The sequence below is a fragment of the Thalassophryne amazonica genome, chromosome 5 (genome assembly GCF_902500255.1).
Source record: "Thalassophryne amazonica chromosome 5, fThaAma1.1, whole genome shotgun sequence".
NCBI classification, from domain to species: Eukaryota; Metazoa; Chordata; class Actinopteri; order Batrachoidiformes; family Batrachoididae; genus Thalassophryne; species Thalassophryne amazonica.
This window is the reverse complement of record NC_047107.1, coordinates 131,996,348-132,010,015: the sequence shown is the minus strand read 5'-3', so window position 1 is coordinate 132,010,015 and position 13,668 is coordinate 131,996,348. Positions and strand designations below refer to the sequence as shown.

General features: G+C 40.8%; 1 protein-coding gene across 1 annotated transcript in view; it reads left to right on the top strand.

The window, feature by feature from the left end:
• The window catches only part of snapc4 (small nuclear RNA activating complex, polypeptide 4), a 143,608-nt gene extending 131,397 nt beyond the window's left edge, over nt 1–12,211 (top strand). The window contains exon 32 of the mRNA XM_034169629.1: nt 11,769–12,211. Coding sequence (XP_034025520.1) covers nt 11,769–11,873 — 105 coding nt within the window. The 3' untranslated portion in view covers nt 11,874–12,211. The remainder of the gene's footprint in view (nt 1–11,768) is intronic.
• Nucleotides 12,212–13,668: the final 1,457 nt, after the last annotated feature.

Here is a 13,668-nt window from a genome sequence, read left to right as displayed (position 1 = left end):
CACTCACCAGGATCCTGCTGAACTAAAACGTCCCTCACCTGTTTGAATAACCCCACCCACTCCGAGCCCTCATTGTGTCTGTAAATATTCGTAAACACCATGGTCAACCCATCGACCTGAGCCCTGACCAACAGAACCCAATCTCAGTGGTGGATAAAACAGTGATGTCAAGTCGAGGAGAAAACAAAACCGCCACTCCAGCACTGATGTTGGAGCCATGATTTTGATAAAACTGTCCCCTCCACCACCGAGCCCAGTCCACTTCATTATCTGTGTCAGAGTGAGTTTCCTGCAGGAACAACACCTGTAACCCCTTTTGTTCAAAGAGCTCAGAGACCAAAGCCCTCCTCCGGCCATCCCTACCACCATTCATGTTCAACGAGCCCACCTTCAGACACTGCATGTGGACTGAGTGAAGAGAGAACAGAGAGAAAGACAAATAGAGAAGATAGAACACCCGGTGAGACACACTCAGACTCTATCTGGTGGATTTATGACCCCTGAGACCTCGCCCCTGCTTGGACAGAGATTCCTTCCCCAAAGCCATGATATGTTTCCTGAGTCTGTACCGTTTCTTCTCATCCAGCAGGTCCAAGCCAACGAGCCTCCTCAACACTGTAACAGATTTAACAAATTTCTCCGCGTCAGGACAATAATCCTCAACTTTCACTGATTTACCAAATGAATCATCCAGGAAGCTGTTGATGTCCTGCAGCGTGTACAGATCACTGCTGTGAGAGAAGGAACCGGTGGTGGACATGCTGGAGTCTGAATCATAATCCATGTTGTCATCATTAATGGTTTGACTCAGTGGGGGTTTGGGGTCCACTGGGCCCGGTGTCTCCCCGTCAGCCCATTCACCCTGTCCAACGGTGACTGAGGACTCCACCTCAGCAGAAACATCAGCATCGACCACAGAAGGAGAGACAGAAACATCAACCGGACCGACCTCAGAACCGTCAGTCACCACAGCATCAGTCAACCCAGAATGTTCATTTGTCAGCTGATCAGCAGTTACACTGACAGCTTCAGGCTCAGACACACCCTGCTGTGAAGAAATGGCCTCCTCCTGCACGGTGGGCCCCTCCCCTGGACCAGACACGGACACCGGGGCTCCGAGGCCACCGATGCCTCAGACACATGGCGTTTGTGTGGACATGTGAGACATTTGTGACTGACGTCCCCACATTCATAACACTTCTTGCTTCCTGAACTGGCATAAACCATGTAAAAAGAGTCCTCATGTTTGACGCTGAAGGACACGTCCAGAGTCTGGGTCGGACAGTTCAGGAACATGAACACCTGACAACGGAAGGACTGAACGTGGCAAAGTTTCTCGCTCTTACAGCCCAGTCTGATAGTCCTAAAACTGCTGGCAAACTTCCCGAACCTCTGCAGCTCCCGACTGAAAGCCTCGTTTGAAACAAATGGAGGAACCCAGGTGTAACATTATAGCTTCCCCCCGGGGAGGAAGTTATCCTAGGATATCCCCCCCCACCACCTTGGAAATCCCCCCACCCACCCCTGACAGGCAACATTCCAACATTCCACTCTTGGAATTAACTCCAAAATGAGTTTAGACTGAAAGAGCTAGTGCTACGTAACACTTTTAAATCACTTTTGATGGCTCTTGGAACAAAGTCTCTGACCTGTAGATGTTTTATCTGATTGCATTATCTCATTCAAGTGTCTGTTTTCTATGTAAATGTAACTGTGTATGTAAAGGTGCCCTGACACGAGCATGTTTTTGATTCGCGCAACATCATGACCTGTGTCGTGCTGGAGAGTAAACTCATCTTTAACGGGTGCAGAGAGGACGCCAGAGGAGCGCCGGTGTGTGCTGTTCTGCACATGGAATTTTGAAATGTTCAAAAAATCTTTCACGCACAAATGTCATTCTGTGTGGCGCGATCTGATCTCCAGCATGATGTGCAGCTCGTCAAGTGAAGTAAAGAAGTGAACAGAGCGAGTGGTGACGTCAGCGGATCACATCAGAGCGCAGCTCGTCTGAAGGATTAGAACAAGAAGTTAAATCTGTTATAAACATACAGCGGCACACAAGAAGGAAAGAACACACAACTGTTTTATCAAGCCATGTGTGAACGGCTGCAGCCTCCTCTGTGATTCAGGAAGTGATTAGAGCCATTTTCAATGACCAATTTGCAGAATAAAAAGATTAATCCGCCATGAAATACTTATTTTATATAGGCAGCATCCAGTGCAGAGCGCGTGGCAGCCGGTAGAACAAAGAACAGCGTCCAGCTGTGAACACAGCGCGTGGGATCGTCACGACACAGGTCGTGCTGCTGCGTGAATCAAAAACATGCTCTTGACCAGGACACTCTTGAAAAAGAGATTCTTAAGCCCAGGTTACACATAGATGGGTTCGTCGGTGGGTAGTACGTAGACCGAAGTTCGCGGTAGTTCCGGCTGTTTTCGCGGTGGAAAGGGGCAGAGCATTTCGCTGGCGTTTTGAGCGCCGTACTAGCCACAAATACGCGGATAAAACGCCGCTAAATCTGCCGAATAAAGCGGCGTTTTGATGCCGCAGCATCCGGCACACATCAGACAACGGAGGTTAATATTCAGTTCTATCCTTTACAATCGCAGGTTAAGACGCGCGTGAGAATGGCCGTGTTCTGCTGCCGCTGATAATGCTCTGTGTACCGCTGGATTTATCCAGGCAAATCCTGCGTTACTCCAGGAACTTTTGCATATAGGCACCGCCCCTAGAGTATAATAGGCTGAAGCCTCTGTCACTTCAGGGGGAGGGAGATCATCCTCAGCCTTTTCTTCTCCTTTCTTTCCCCCTCCACCACAGGGCTACCCTCTGCTTCTGAACCAGACCTCTTGGTAAGTCCTTGCCGCTGCCAGTTTTCTTTTAAGAGGCATACTGGAGCTTCTCTGCAAAAATATCTGGAGCTGGCCGTGAGTGAGAGGCCTGCATGCAGCGCGCTAGCGTTTTTATACTGACCGCCGCCTATCGGCCGTTTGGAACGCCGCTAACCGGGAGGTGGAGTTTAGAACGGCGTACTGTCCGCTAGCGCCGCTGTTATGTCTTCCTCTGTCGCCGGTTAAAATGCCTTTGAGGATGCCGATGTGGGCTCTCTCGCCGTTTTACACGCCGTTGATTAGGGATACAACTCCGGCCGCCAATTACAGCGGTGTAAACTGCAGCACTACAGGGAGGGGCAGGATGAAATGGTGATTAAAAAGTGTCAAACGCCGTTGATCGCGTTGTCTCCGTCGTCACGCGAATTCTCCGGGAGCGCTTCCGGAATTATTCGACATGTTGAATAATTTTTTGTCGATTCCCGGTAAAGCCGGAACTAAGCCACGCCCCCTAGTGCTGGCATTAACAACGGCGTGTGATCCTTAAGACAGCCAAAAACTCTTCCGGGACGCTTCCGGGAGCTTTTACCGTCTGTGTAAATGGGGCTTTAATCTCATTGAGTTTTATCCTGGTTAAATAAAGGTTAAAAAAAATCCTACAGGGCAGCACTGATTAACCCAAACCTTGATGAGTCCCGATCAGGATCAAGTAACCTTTAAACTCTATACTTTGTGAATGTTTTATGGTCACAGATGAAGCAATTTGATGGTAAACGATATTGGTTTTCTTTCTGTGTATATCTATAACTATCTACAATAGTAATATTTCCTATTCTGAAGTATCTTTAAATCCCCCTTCAAAATATACAAATATATGGACCTGACTGACAACCTGAAATATGTGATGTGATGGAAAATACTCCAATTTAGTTTTGCATAACATATCCATATATTTATAGAACACACAGTAGTGTGTGCACATACACGTGCACATACACACACATACACATAAACACACAAACACATAGACACCTACACACAGACAAACACATACACAAACAGACATTACATGGAGAAATGTGGCAGTGAAACCAAGCGCATTAACCACTTGGCCACCACCCCTGCTACACACAGACACAATATGTTTAAGAAACACAATGAAAATGAAGGCCCTTTAATAAAATAAAATGAGGGCCCTATAATAAAATAAAATGAGGGCCCTTTAATAAAATAAAATGAGGGCCCTATAATAAAATAAAATGAGGGCCCTTTAATAAAATAAAATGAGGGCCCTATAATAAAATAAAATGAGGGCCCTATAATAAAATAAAATGAGGGCCCTATAATAAAATAAAATGAGGGCCCTATAATAAAATAAAATGAGGGCCCTTTAATAAAATAAAATGAGGGCCCTATAATAAAATAAAATGAGGGCCCTTTAATAAAATAAAATGAAGGCCCTTTAATAAAATAAAATGAGGGCCCTATAATAAAATAAAATGAAGGCCCTATAATAAAATAAAATGAAGGCCCTATAATAAAATAAAATGAAGGCCCTTTAATAAAATAAAATGAGGGCCCTATAATAAAATGAAATGAAGGCCCTATAATAAAATAAAATGAAGGCCCTATAATAAAATAAAATGAAGGCCCTTTAATAAAATAAAATGAGGGCCCTATAATAAAATAAAATGAAGGCCCTATAATAAAATAAAATGAGGGCCCTATAATAAAATAAAATGAAGGCCCTATAATAAAATAAAATGAAGGCCCTTTAATAAAATAAAATGAGGGCCCTATAATAAAATAAAATGAAGGCCCTTTAATAAAATAAAATGAGGGCCCTATAATAAAATCAAATGAGGGCCCTATAATAAAATAAAATGAAGGCCCTATAATAAAATAAAATGAAGGCCCTTTAATAAAATAAAATGAGGGCCCTATAATAAAATAAAATGAAGGCCCTATAATAAAATAAAATGAAGGCCCTTTAATAAAATAAAATGAGGGCCCTATAATAAAATAAAATGAAGGCCCTTTAATAAAATAAAATGAGGGCCCTATAATAAAATAAAATGAAGGCCCTTTAATAAAATAAAATGAAGGCCCTATAATAAAATAAAATGAAGGCCCTTTAATAAAATAAAATGAGGGCCCTATAATAAAATAAAATGAGGGCCCTTTAATAAAATAAAATGAGGGCCCTATAATAAAATAAAATGAGGGCCCTATAATAAAATAAAATGAGGGCCCTATAATAAAATAAAATGAGGGCCCTTTAATAAAATAAAATGAGGGCCCTTTAATAAAATAAAATGAAGGCCCTATAATAAAATAAAATGAGGGCCCTTTAATAAAATAAAATGAAGGCCCTTTAATAAAATAAAATGAAGGCCCTATAATAAAATAAAATGAGGGCCCTTTAATAAAATAAAATGAGGGCCCTATAATAAAATAAAATGAGGGCCCTATAATAAAATAAAATGAAGGCCCTATAATAAAATAAAATGAAGGCCCTATAATAAAATAAAATGAGGGCCCTTTAATAAAATAAAATGAGGGCCCTTTAATAAAATAAAATGAAGGCCCTTTAATAAAATAAAATGAAGGCCCTATAATAAAATAAAATGAAGGCCCTTTAATAAAATAAAATGAGGGCCCTATAATAAAATAAAATGAGGGCCCTATAATAAAATAAAATGAAGGCCCTATAATAAAATAAAATGAGGGCCCTATAATAAAATAAAATGAAGGCCCTATAATAAAATAAAATGAGGGCCCTTTAATAAAATAAAATGAAGGCCCTATAATAAAATAAAATGAGGGCCCTTTAATAAAATAAAATGAAGGCCCTTTAATAAAATAAAATGAAGGCCCTATAATAAAATAAAATGAAGGCCCTTTAATAAAATAAAATGAGGGCCCTATAATAAAATAAAATGAGGGCCCTATAATAAAATAAAATGAGGGCCCTATAATAAAATAAAATGAGGGCCCTTTAATAAAATAAAATGAGGGCCCTTTAATAAAATAAAATGAGGGCCCTATAATAAAATAAAATGAGGGCCCTTTAATAAAATAAAATGAAGGCCCTATAATAAAATAAAATGAAGGCCCTATAATAAAATAAAATGAAGGCCCTTTAATAAAATAAAATGAGGGCCCTATAATAAAATAAAATGAGGGCCCTTTAATAAAATAAAATGAGGGCCCTATAATAAAATAAAATGAGGGCCCTTTAATAAAATAAAATGAGGGCCCTTTAATAAAATAAAATGAAGGCCCTATAATAAAATAAAATGAGGGCCCTTTAATAAAATAAAATGAGGGCCCTTTAATAAAATAAAATGAAGGCCCTTTAATAAAATAAAATGAAGGCCCTATAATAAAATAAAATGAGGGCCCTATAATAAAATAAAATGAGGGCCCTTTAATAAAATAAAATGAGGGCCCTATAATAAAATAAAATGAAGGCCCTTTAATAAAATAAAATGAGGGCCCTATAATAAAATAAAATGAGGGCCCTATAATAAAATAAAATGAAGGCCCTATAATAAAATAAAATGAAGGCCCTATAATAAAATAAAATGAAGGCCCTTTAATAAAATAAAATGAGGGCCCTATAATAAATAAAATGAGGGCCCTTTAATAAAATAAATGAGGGCCCTTTAATAAAATAAAATGAGGGCCCTATAATAAAATAAAATGAGGGCCCTTTAATAAAATAAAATGAGGGCCCTATAATAAAATAAAATGAAGGCCCTTTAATAAAATAAAATGAGGGCCCTATAATAAAATAAAATGAGGGCCCTTTAATAAAATAAAATGAGGGCCCTTTAATAAAATAAAATGAGGGCCCTATAATAAAATAAAATGAAGGCCCTTTAATAAAATAAAATGAGGGCCCTATAATAAAATAAAATGAGGGCCCTTTAATAAAATAAAATGAGGGCCCTTTAATAAAATAAAATGAAGGCCCTTTAATAAAATAAAATGAAGGCCCTATAATAAAATAAAATGAAGGCCCTTTAATAAAATAAAATGAGGGCCCTATAATAAAATAAAATGAGGGCCCTTTAATAAAATAAAATGAGGGCCCTTTAATAAAATAAAATGAGGGCCCTATAATAAAATAAAATGAGGGCCCTTTAATAAAATAAAATGAGGGCCCTATAATAAAATAAAATGAAGGCCCTTTAATAAAATAAAATGAGGGCCCTATAATAAATAAAATGAGGGCCCTTTAATAAAATAAAATGAGGGCCCTATAATAAAATAAAATGAGGGCCCTATAATAAAATAAAATGAGGGCCCTTTAATAAAATAAAATGAGGGCCCTTTAATAAAATAAAATGAGGGCCCTTTAATAAAATAAAATGAGGGCCCTATAATAAAATAAAATGAAGGCCCTATAATAAAATAAAATGAGGGCCCTATCATGTCTGCCACCTTTCTCAACTCTCTTTTGTACAAAGTAGGTCATAAATATAAAGAGTGTCAGACAGGAATCAGCAGAATAATATAAATGTAGCAGGAAATTGACAAATCTGATTCTCAGTGGACGAGCAGCTCGACGGGAAAGAATGAATAAAGACGTGTTCAAATATTTTTTATCCACTAAATATTACAGCAAAGTAGTTTCAAGTTTTAGTAGCATAAAGAATGAGTCAAACTTTAGAGTCCCAACTGGTGTTGAACTACACGGCAAGTGACCCACAATAAGGGAAGGTCAAATGTGTTCAGAACAACCACGTCCCTGGAACAGACCCTCATCTACCCTAAAAAAAATCAATTTACTACTAATGTAATCATAAAATGTTATTACTATGTACAACCCCTGGCAAAAATGATGGAATCACCGGCCTCAGAGGATGTTCATTCAGTTGTTTAATTTTGTAGAAAAAAAGCAGATCACAGACATGACACAAAACTAAAGTCATTTCAAATGGCAACTTTCTGGCTTTAAGAAACACTAAAAAAAATTGTGGCAGTCAGTAACGGTTACTTTTTTAGACCAAGCAGAGGGAAAAAAAATATGGAATCACTCAATTCTGAGGAAAAAATTATGGAATCATGAAAAACAAAAGAACGCTCCAACACATCACTAGTATTTTGTTGCACCACCTCTGGCTTTTATAACAGCAGGTGTTAGTTTTGGAGATGAAAATTTACAGGGTGATTCCATAATTTTTTCCTCAGAATTGAGTGATTCCGTATTTTTTTCCTCTGCTTGGTCTAAAAAAGTAACTGTTACTGACTGCCACAATTTTTTTTCTTGATTTCTTATAGTGTTTCTTAAAGCCAGAAAGTTGCCATTTGAAATGACTTTAGTTTTGTGTCATGTCTGTGATCTGCTTTTTTTCTACAAAATTAAACAACTGAATGAACATCCTCCGAGGCCGGTGATTCCATAATTATTGCCAGGGGTTGTAGTAAAAATATGTATAGTACAAAATATTCTGATACAATTTTATAGCATATAATTGATTTTAGGATAATTTGATTCAAGTGATAGTTAATAATTTTATTGACAATTGGAAACAAAGAAAAAAAAATATATTAATGATTATAAATGCCGTGTACACGTGCATGTTTTGGCACAATATCAGGGTGGGGGGGGATATTCAGGGGGGAAGATAAAGTGTTACACTGGAAATAATGATTTTAGTGGACGGAGCGTAGAGAGGAGACGTCTGCAGGTAAGAATCATCCAGATAAACCTCACTTTCAACAAGCTGAGCAGAGAAACGCTCCACCGACAGAAAAACCACCACGGCTCTGTTCATCCTGGACATTAAGTTCTCATGTCCGACCTGCTCGCCCACAGCCAGGAGGACGTCCTCCACAGACACAGCCGGCTCAGGGACCACCCTCACCCCGTTACGGAGAGAGAGGGCCGGCGGCGGCCCAGACGCCATCCGCACCAAAACCCACCGCAAAAAAAAACACATGCAAACCAGTCAAAACAATAAAAAACAACCAACAAACAAACCGAAAATTAACAAAAACTGAGTCACACTCTCACCAGCGACTCTAACATGCACCCGGGGGGGGGATGAGAGAGAGCGAGAGGGAGGGGGAGAGAGCTGTAAATATTAAATGGTTAATTTTTCCCGTTGGTCAGTTTGATTGATCTTGTGCTCGTCTCTCCGTCATTCACAGACGGCGTCAAATAAATCAGCAGAAAAATGACGTCACTGGACAAATAACATTTTCGCTAGAAAACAGCTGACAGCCATGAAAAATAAAAACAGATTTTTAAAAACCATTGCAGGGACTGAAAAAAGTCCCATGATTGTCGTCCTCTTCATGTTTTTGTCTTCTGCTGTCTGCAGCTCCACACGGCACTCTGCGAGTCAAACGCTGGATTATATGAGGTCTGTTAGAAAAGTATCGGACCTTTTTATTTTTTTCAAAAACTATATGGATTTGATTCATATGTTTTTACGTCAGACAAGCGTGAACCTTCGTGCGCATGCGTGAGTTTTTACACGCCTGTCGGTTGCGTCATTCACCTGTGGGCAGGCTTTGAGTGAGCACTGCTCCACCCTTCTCATCGTTGTTTCATTGCGAGGAAATGGCAGAATGATTTGGGCTTTTTTTCCATCAGAATGTTTTCAGAAACTGTTAGAGACAAGCACCTGGAAACCATTCGAAAAATTGATCTGGCTTTCAGTGAAAATTTTACGGGCTTCACAGAGAATAAGGAGTGTTACTACAGCTTTAACGACGGCCCACAATGGCGCACGGCGCGCCGCGCTCCGAGCCACCATCGAGAGGCTGAAACCACCACATCATTTCTAAATGGATGGCTGTGTGGAGCCAGGACCGTCGTGAGCAATTTCTCTGGTTATCACAAGAGCTGGACATCAGTTGGGACATGCCCAGCTCTCCACAATTTCTCTTATACTCACTCGACTGGTAAGCACTGAAAGCCGAGATAGGCATGTCCCAACTTGTCCCCTGGCACTCCGAAACGGAGGTGTTCCTTTGTCTCGCTCGATCAGCGAATCGGTCGTGACGCGCAGAGCCTCCGCGTGGCTTTCCGTGACAAAATCTCTTGTTAAAAGTGAAATCTGCCGGAAAATGGCTGATGTCCAGCTCTTGTGATAACCAGAGAAAGTGCACACGACGGTGCCGGCTCCACACAGCCATCCGTTTAGAAATGATGTGGTGGTTTCTGCCTCTCGATGGCAGCTCGGAGCGCGGCGCACCGTGCGCCATTGTGGGCCGTCCTTAAAGCTGTAGTAACACTCCTTCTCTGTGAAGCCCTTAAAATTTTCACCGAAAGCCAGATAAATTTTTCTAATGGTTTCCAGCTGCTTGTCTCTAACAGTTTCTGAAAAAATTCTGATGGAAAAAAAGCCCAAATCATTCCGCCATTTCCTCGCAATGAAACAACGATGAGAGGGGTGGAGCAGTGCTCACTCAAAGCCTGCCCACAGGCGAATGACGCAACCGACAGGCGTGGAAAAACTCACGCATGCGCACGAAGGTTCAAGCTTGTCTGACGTAAAAACATATGAATCAAATCCATATAGTTTTTGAAAAAGTAAAAAGGTACGATACTTTTCTCACAGACCTCGTACAATTGATGGGAAAAAGGACAAAAGTGTGGTGAGTACACAGTGAACATAATGTATCTACTTCTACATTAAAACCTTCCACACGATGGCATCAAGAACACGTAGGGCAAAAAGAAACCCGGGGACACATGATCCAAACTGAATGTTAACGTTCGTGCTTCAGGTTGTCATCAGAACAGTAATCGCGTGTCTGACGTGAGGTGTCCTTTCACAGACAGACGAGCTTCATGTCCACTTGTCCCAGAATGAACCATCAGCTGCAGGAGAAGATAAATCTCTCTGCCTGATCTGTCCAGATTTGAACAAGCACAAAACTTTCTGTGAACTCGGTGGACATCAGCTGACATGGAACTCGTTTTGCACTTTATAAAATGAACTTTATTCATAAAAATCATGGCACACAGCCCCGGTCATCCTGCGCCTGCTGGCTGTGATGTTGAAATGATGTCACTCTTTTTTTTTCCTGGGGTAACGTCTAGACTCTCAGCACTCCGTCGTGTGTGGACGATCTGCTGTTGCTATGATGAAAACTCCGTGGTCTTTGTGCACCCTGTGGGGCGGTCCGTGAGGTGTTTTTCTGTGTTCTGTGGGGTGTTTGTGTGTCCTCCCGGCTTGGCGACTCACATGAGGTGCAGCTTCATACTTCACAGCGACCGCTGCGATCATGGCGGTTTGTGAGAGGATAAGGAGAGGACCTTCTAAGGTCCTGGCAGCAGCCAAGCGCCAGGACCGCTGGACGGACCCTGACCCTGTGTAAAGGGGGTTTAAGTCTGTAACAGTTTCCAGTTTTACCTTGTGGCCCCTGAGGGGACCCGCCGTCACATCTGCTCCTTCCATCTATCCAGCCATCCATTATCCATCCATGATCTATCCATCTATTATCCATCCATCCAACCATTCATCCTTTCAACCATCCATCATCTATCCATCATCCACTTTCTGAGCCCGTTTAGTCCAATTCAGGGTCAGTGTCAGGTGGAGCCTGTTATCACTGGGTGAGGTGTTATGCTTAAGTCAGTGGTGAGGGGTGGAGTTAGGGTTATGCTATTGAGTGAGGTGCAGTTATGCTTAAGTCAGTGGGTGATGGGGGTTATGGATGGATGCATAGATGATGAATGGTTGAATGATGATGGATAGTTGAATCATTTGTGACCAACTGCTGTCCTCATCTGTCAGAAAATGATTTCTGTTCAGGGAATCGAACCTGTGACTCCCCCTGCCCTGCTCTCTGAGTGTTCTAGTTTGTTGTTGAAAAGATGAATGTCTGTCTTCCTCAAGACATTAGGGGGCGCCACAGCTGCATGATTATCTGCTCTTCTTCTCACACACTTTTTTTGTTTTTGCTCCCAGAATTCTCTGCTGCTCCATAACGGCTCGGGGGCTCCAGCCGATCACTACACAGGAATTACTGGGTCCAAACCAGCTGCCTCCACCCACACCCAACCTAACTGCTAGACTTTGGACCGGCACCAGGATCCACTCAGTTCTGCAAGTGTGTTCAGGTGGCTCCTGATTTTTTTTAAACTTCTTGAGTTTGACTTCTGGTTATGTGATTTTTGTTTTCTCATCCTTTAAATGAAAAACTCTAAAATTCAGTCTGAGCTTCAGCAGACCTTCAAGGACAGTCCCAGACCTGAACCTACAGTTTGACTGTCTGAAACCTGAAGGCGGTCGGGGTGCGAGGCTTGGGGCTGCGTTCAGGGACCTGACATTTGTGGTTAATATGAGTTGTCAAGTTTGTTGTAAACATTTGTAAATCGGTGGTTTTGTAATAAAGAAGCAGAAATCTGAAACTGGAGTCTGGAGGTTTTTCTGCTCACTTCAGTTCCTGTTTGGGTCAGTTGATGCTTCCTGTTGTTGGCCTCACTTCTCTAATTCAGCTGATCTTCCTCTTTGTGTTGCTGGAAACTGGTCCAGAGTCCTGCCTGATGAACAGACAGATCTGGAATCTGGGCCTGGATTTGTATGAAAACATTAAACTGATGTGGTTCAAAGGACATGAATGCAGCACAATGTTAACTTACAAACGCCTGAAGGTCAAATTAACTTTTTTAACTGGGTTCTGATGTTTGGTGATGTCATTACAGCAGGCTCCTCCTCAACCTGCGCCGCCAACAGGAAACAGCTGTAATAGCATGTAGTCTCCTTATGTGACTACTTCCTGTTGGACATGCAGCCCGTCATTCAGATTTTGTGACCCAGGCGGAGCAGCCTGGGACCACAGACTGTCTCTGTCCTGGACAAACCCGTAGATTTACTGCAGAGACCTGGAACAGTCTCGTCGTCATCATATTGGCAGCGCTGATTCTGACTACTTCACAACAAACTCATTAATCATAAAGGGGTGGAGCCTAGGTGACTGTGTGTGACAAAAGAAGTCTGAACACACCCCGTCTAGGAGACTGAACCAACTATGCTAACAGGCTAACCTGGACTCTGGTGTTTATTAAATCATATTTTTGGGGACTATGTGGAGGTTGTCCTCACAGTTTACTTCAGATTAGATTAGATTAGATAGAACTTCCCTTGGGAAGTCCCCCTCAGGGAAATTGAGGCTGCAGCAGCACATAGAGTAAGAAGCACACAGAGCATCAAAAGTGGAAAAAAAAAAAACAGTTTGCAAATATAAGTATAAATACCAGACATACTGATCAATCCTGGTTTACTGGCTCCTACTGCTCCTCTCCTTCCCGTCCTCTGTCTTCCTGTTCCTGTTCTTCCTGTCAGCTACTTTTCGGAGTGACACCGAGCCAAGGGAGAACTGACGACTTGGTGGGATATTAAATGTCCCGAGAGTCCAGCAAACCAATTTTTTTTTTTTTTAAAAAAAAGCTGTTTCATTTTATATTTTAACAATAAATGAACAGATCATGAAACATGTCCACAAAGTCAAAGTTCAGTCAAAAGACATTTGCACAGGTAGAAGCCCCGCCACTATTGTGCACAATTTTAAAACATTCACAATCATTAGTCAAATTCATATTTTAGAAATCTGTCTTGATAACAACAGTAAACATTAAGGCAATCACATATTAAGTACAAATTGAAATGACTCAACTAAAAAAAATGTTGTCATTATTTCCTGTTGCATTTATAATAAACATTTGTATTTATTTACAGTGTCTGTTCTTCTGGTTGAGATATGAGATATAAATAATCTACAAGGCTTAAAAATCTACAAATTTCTGTGCTATTTTATTTTGTCTAAAAATAAATGTCCAATGTTCCTTATGTTAAACAAGAAATTATC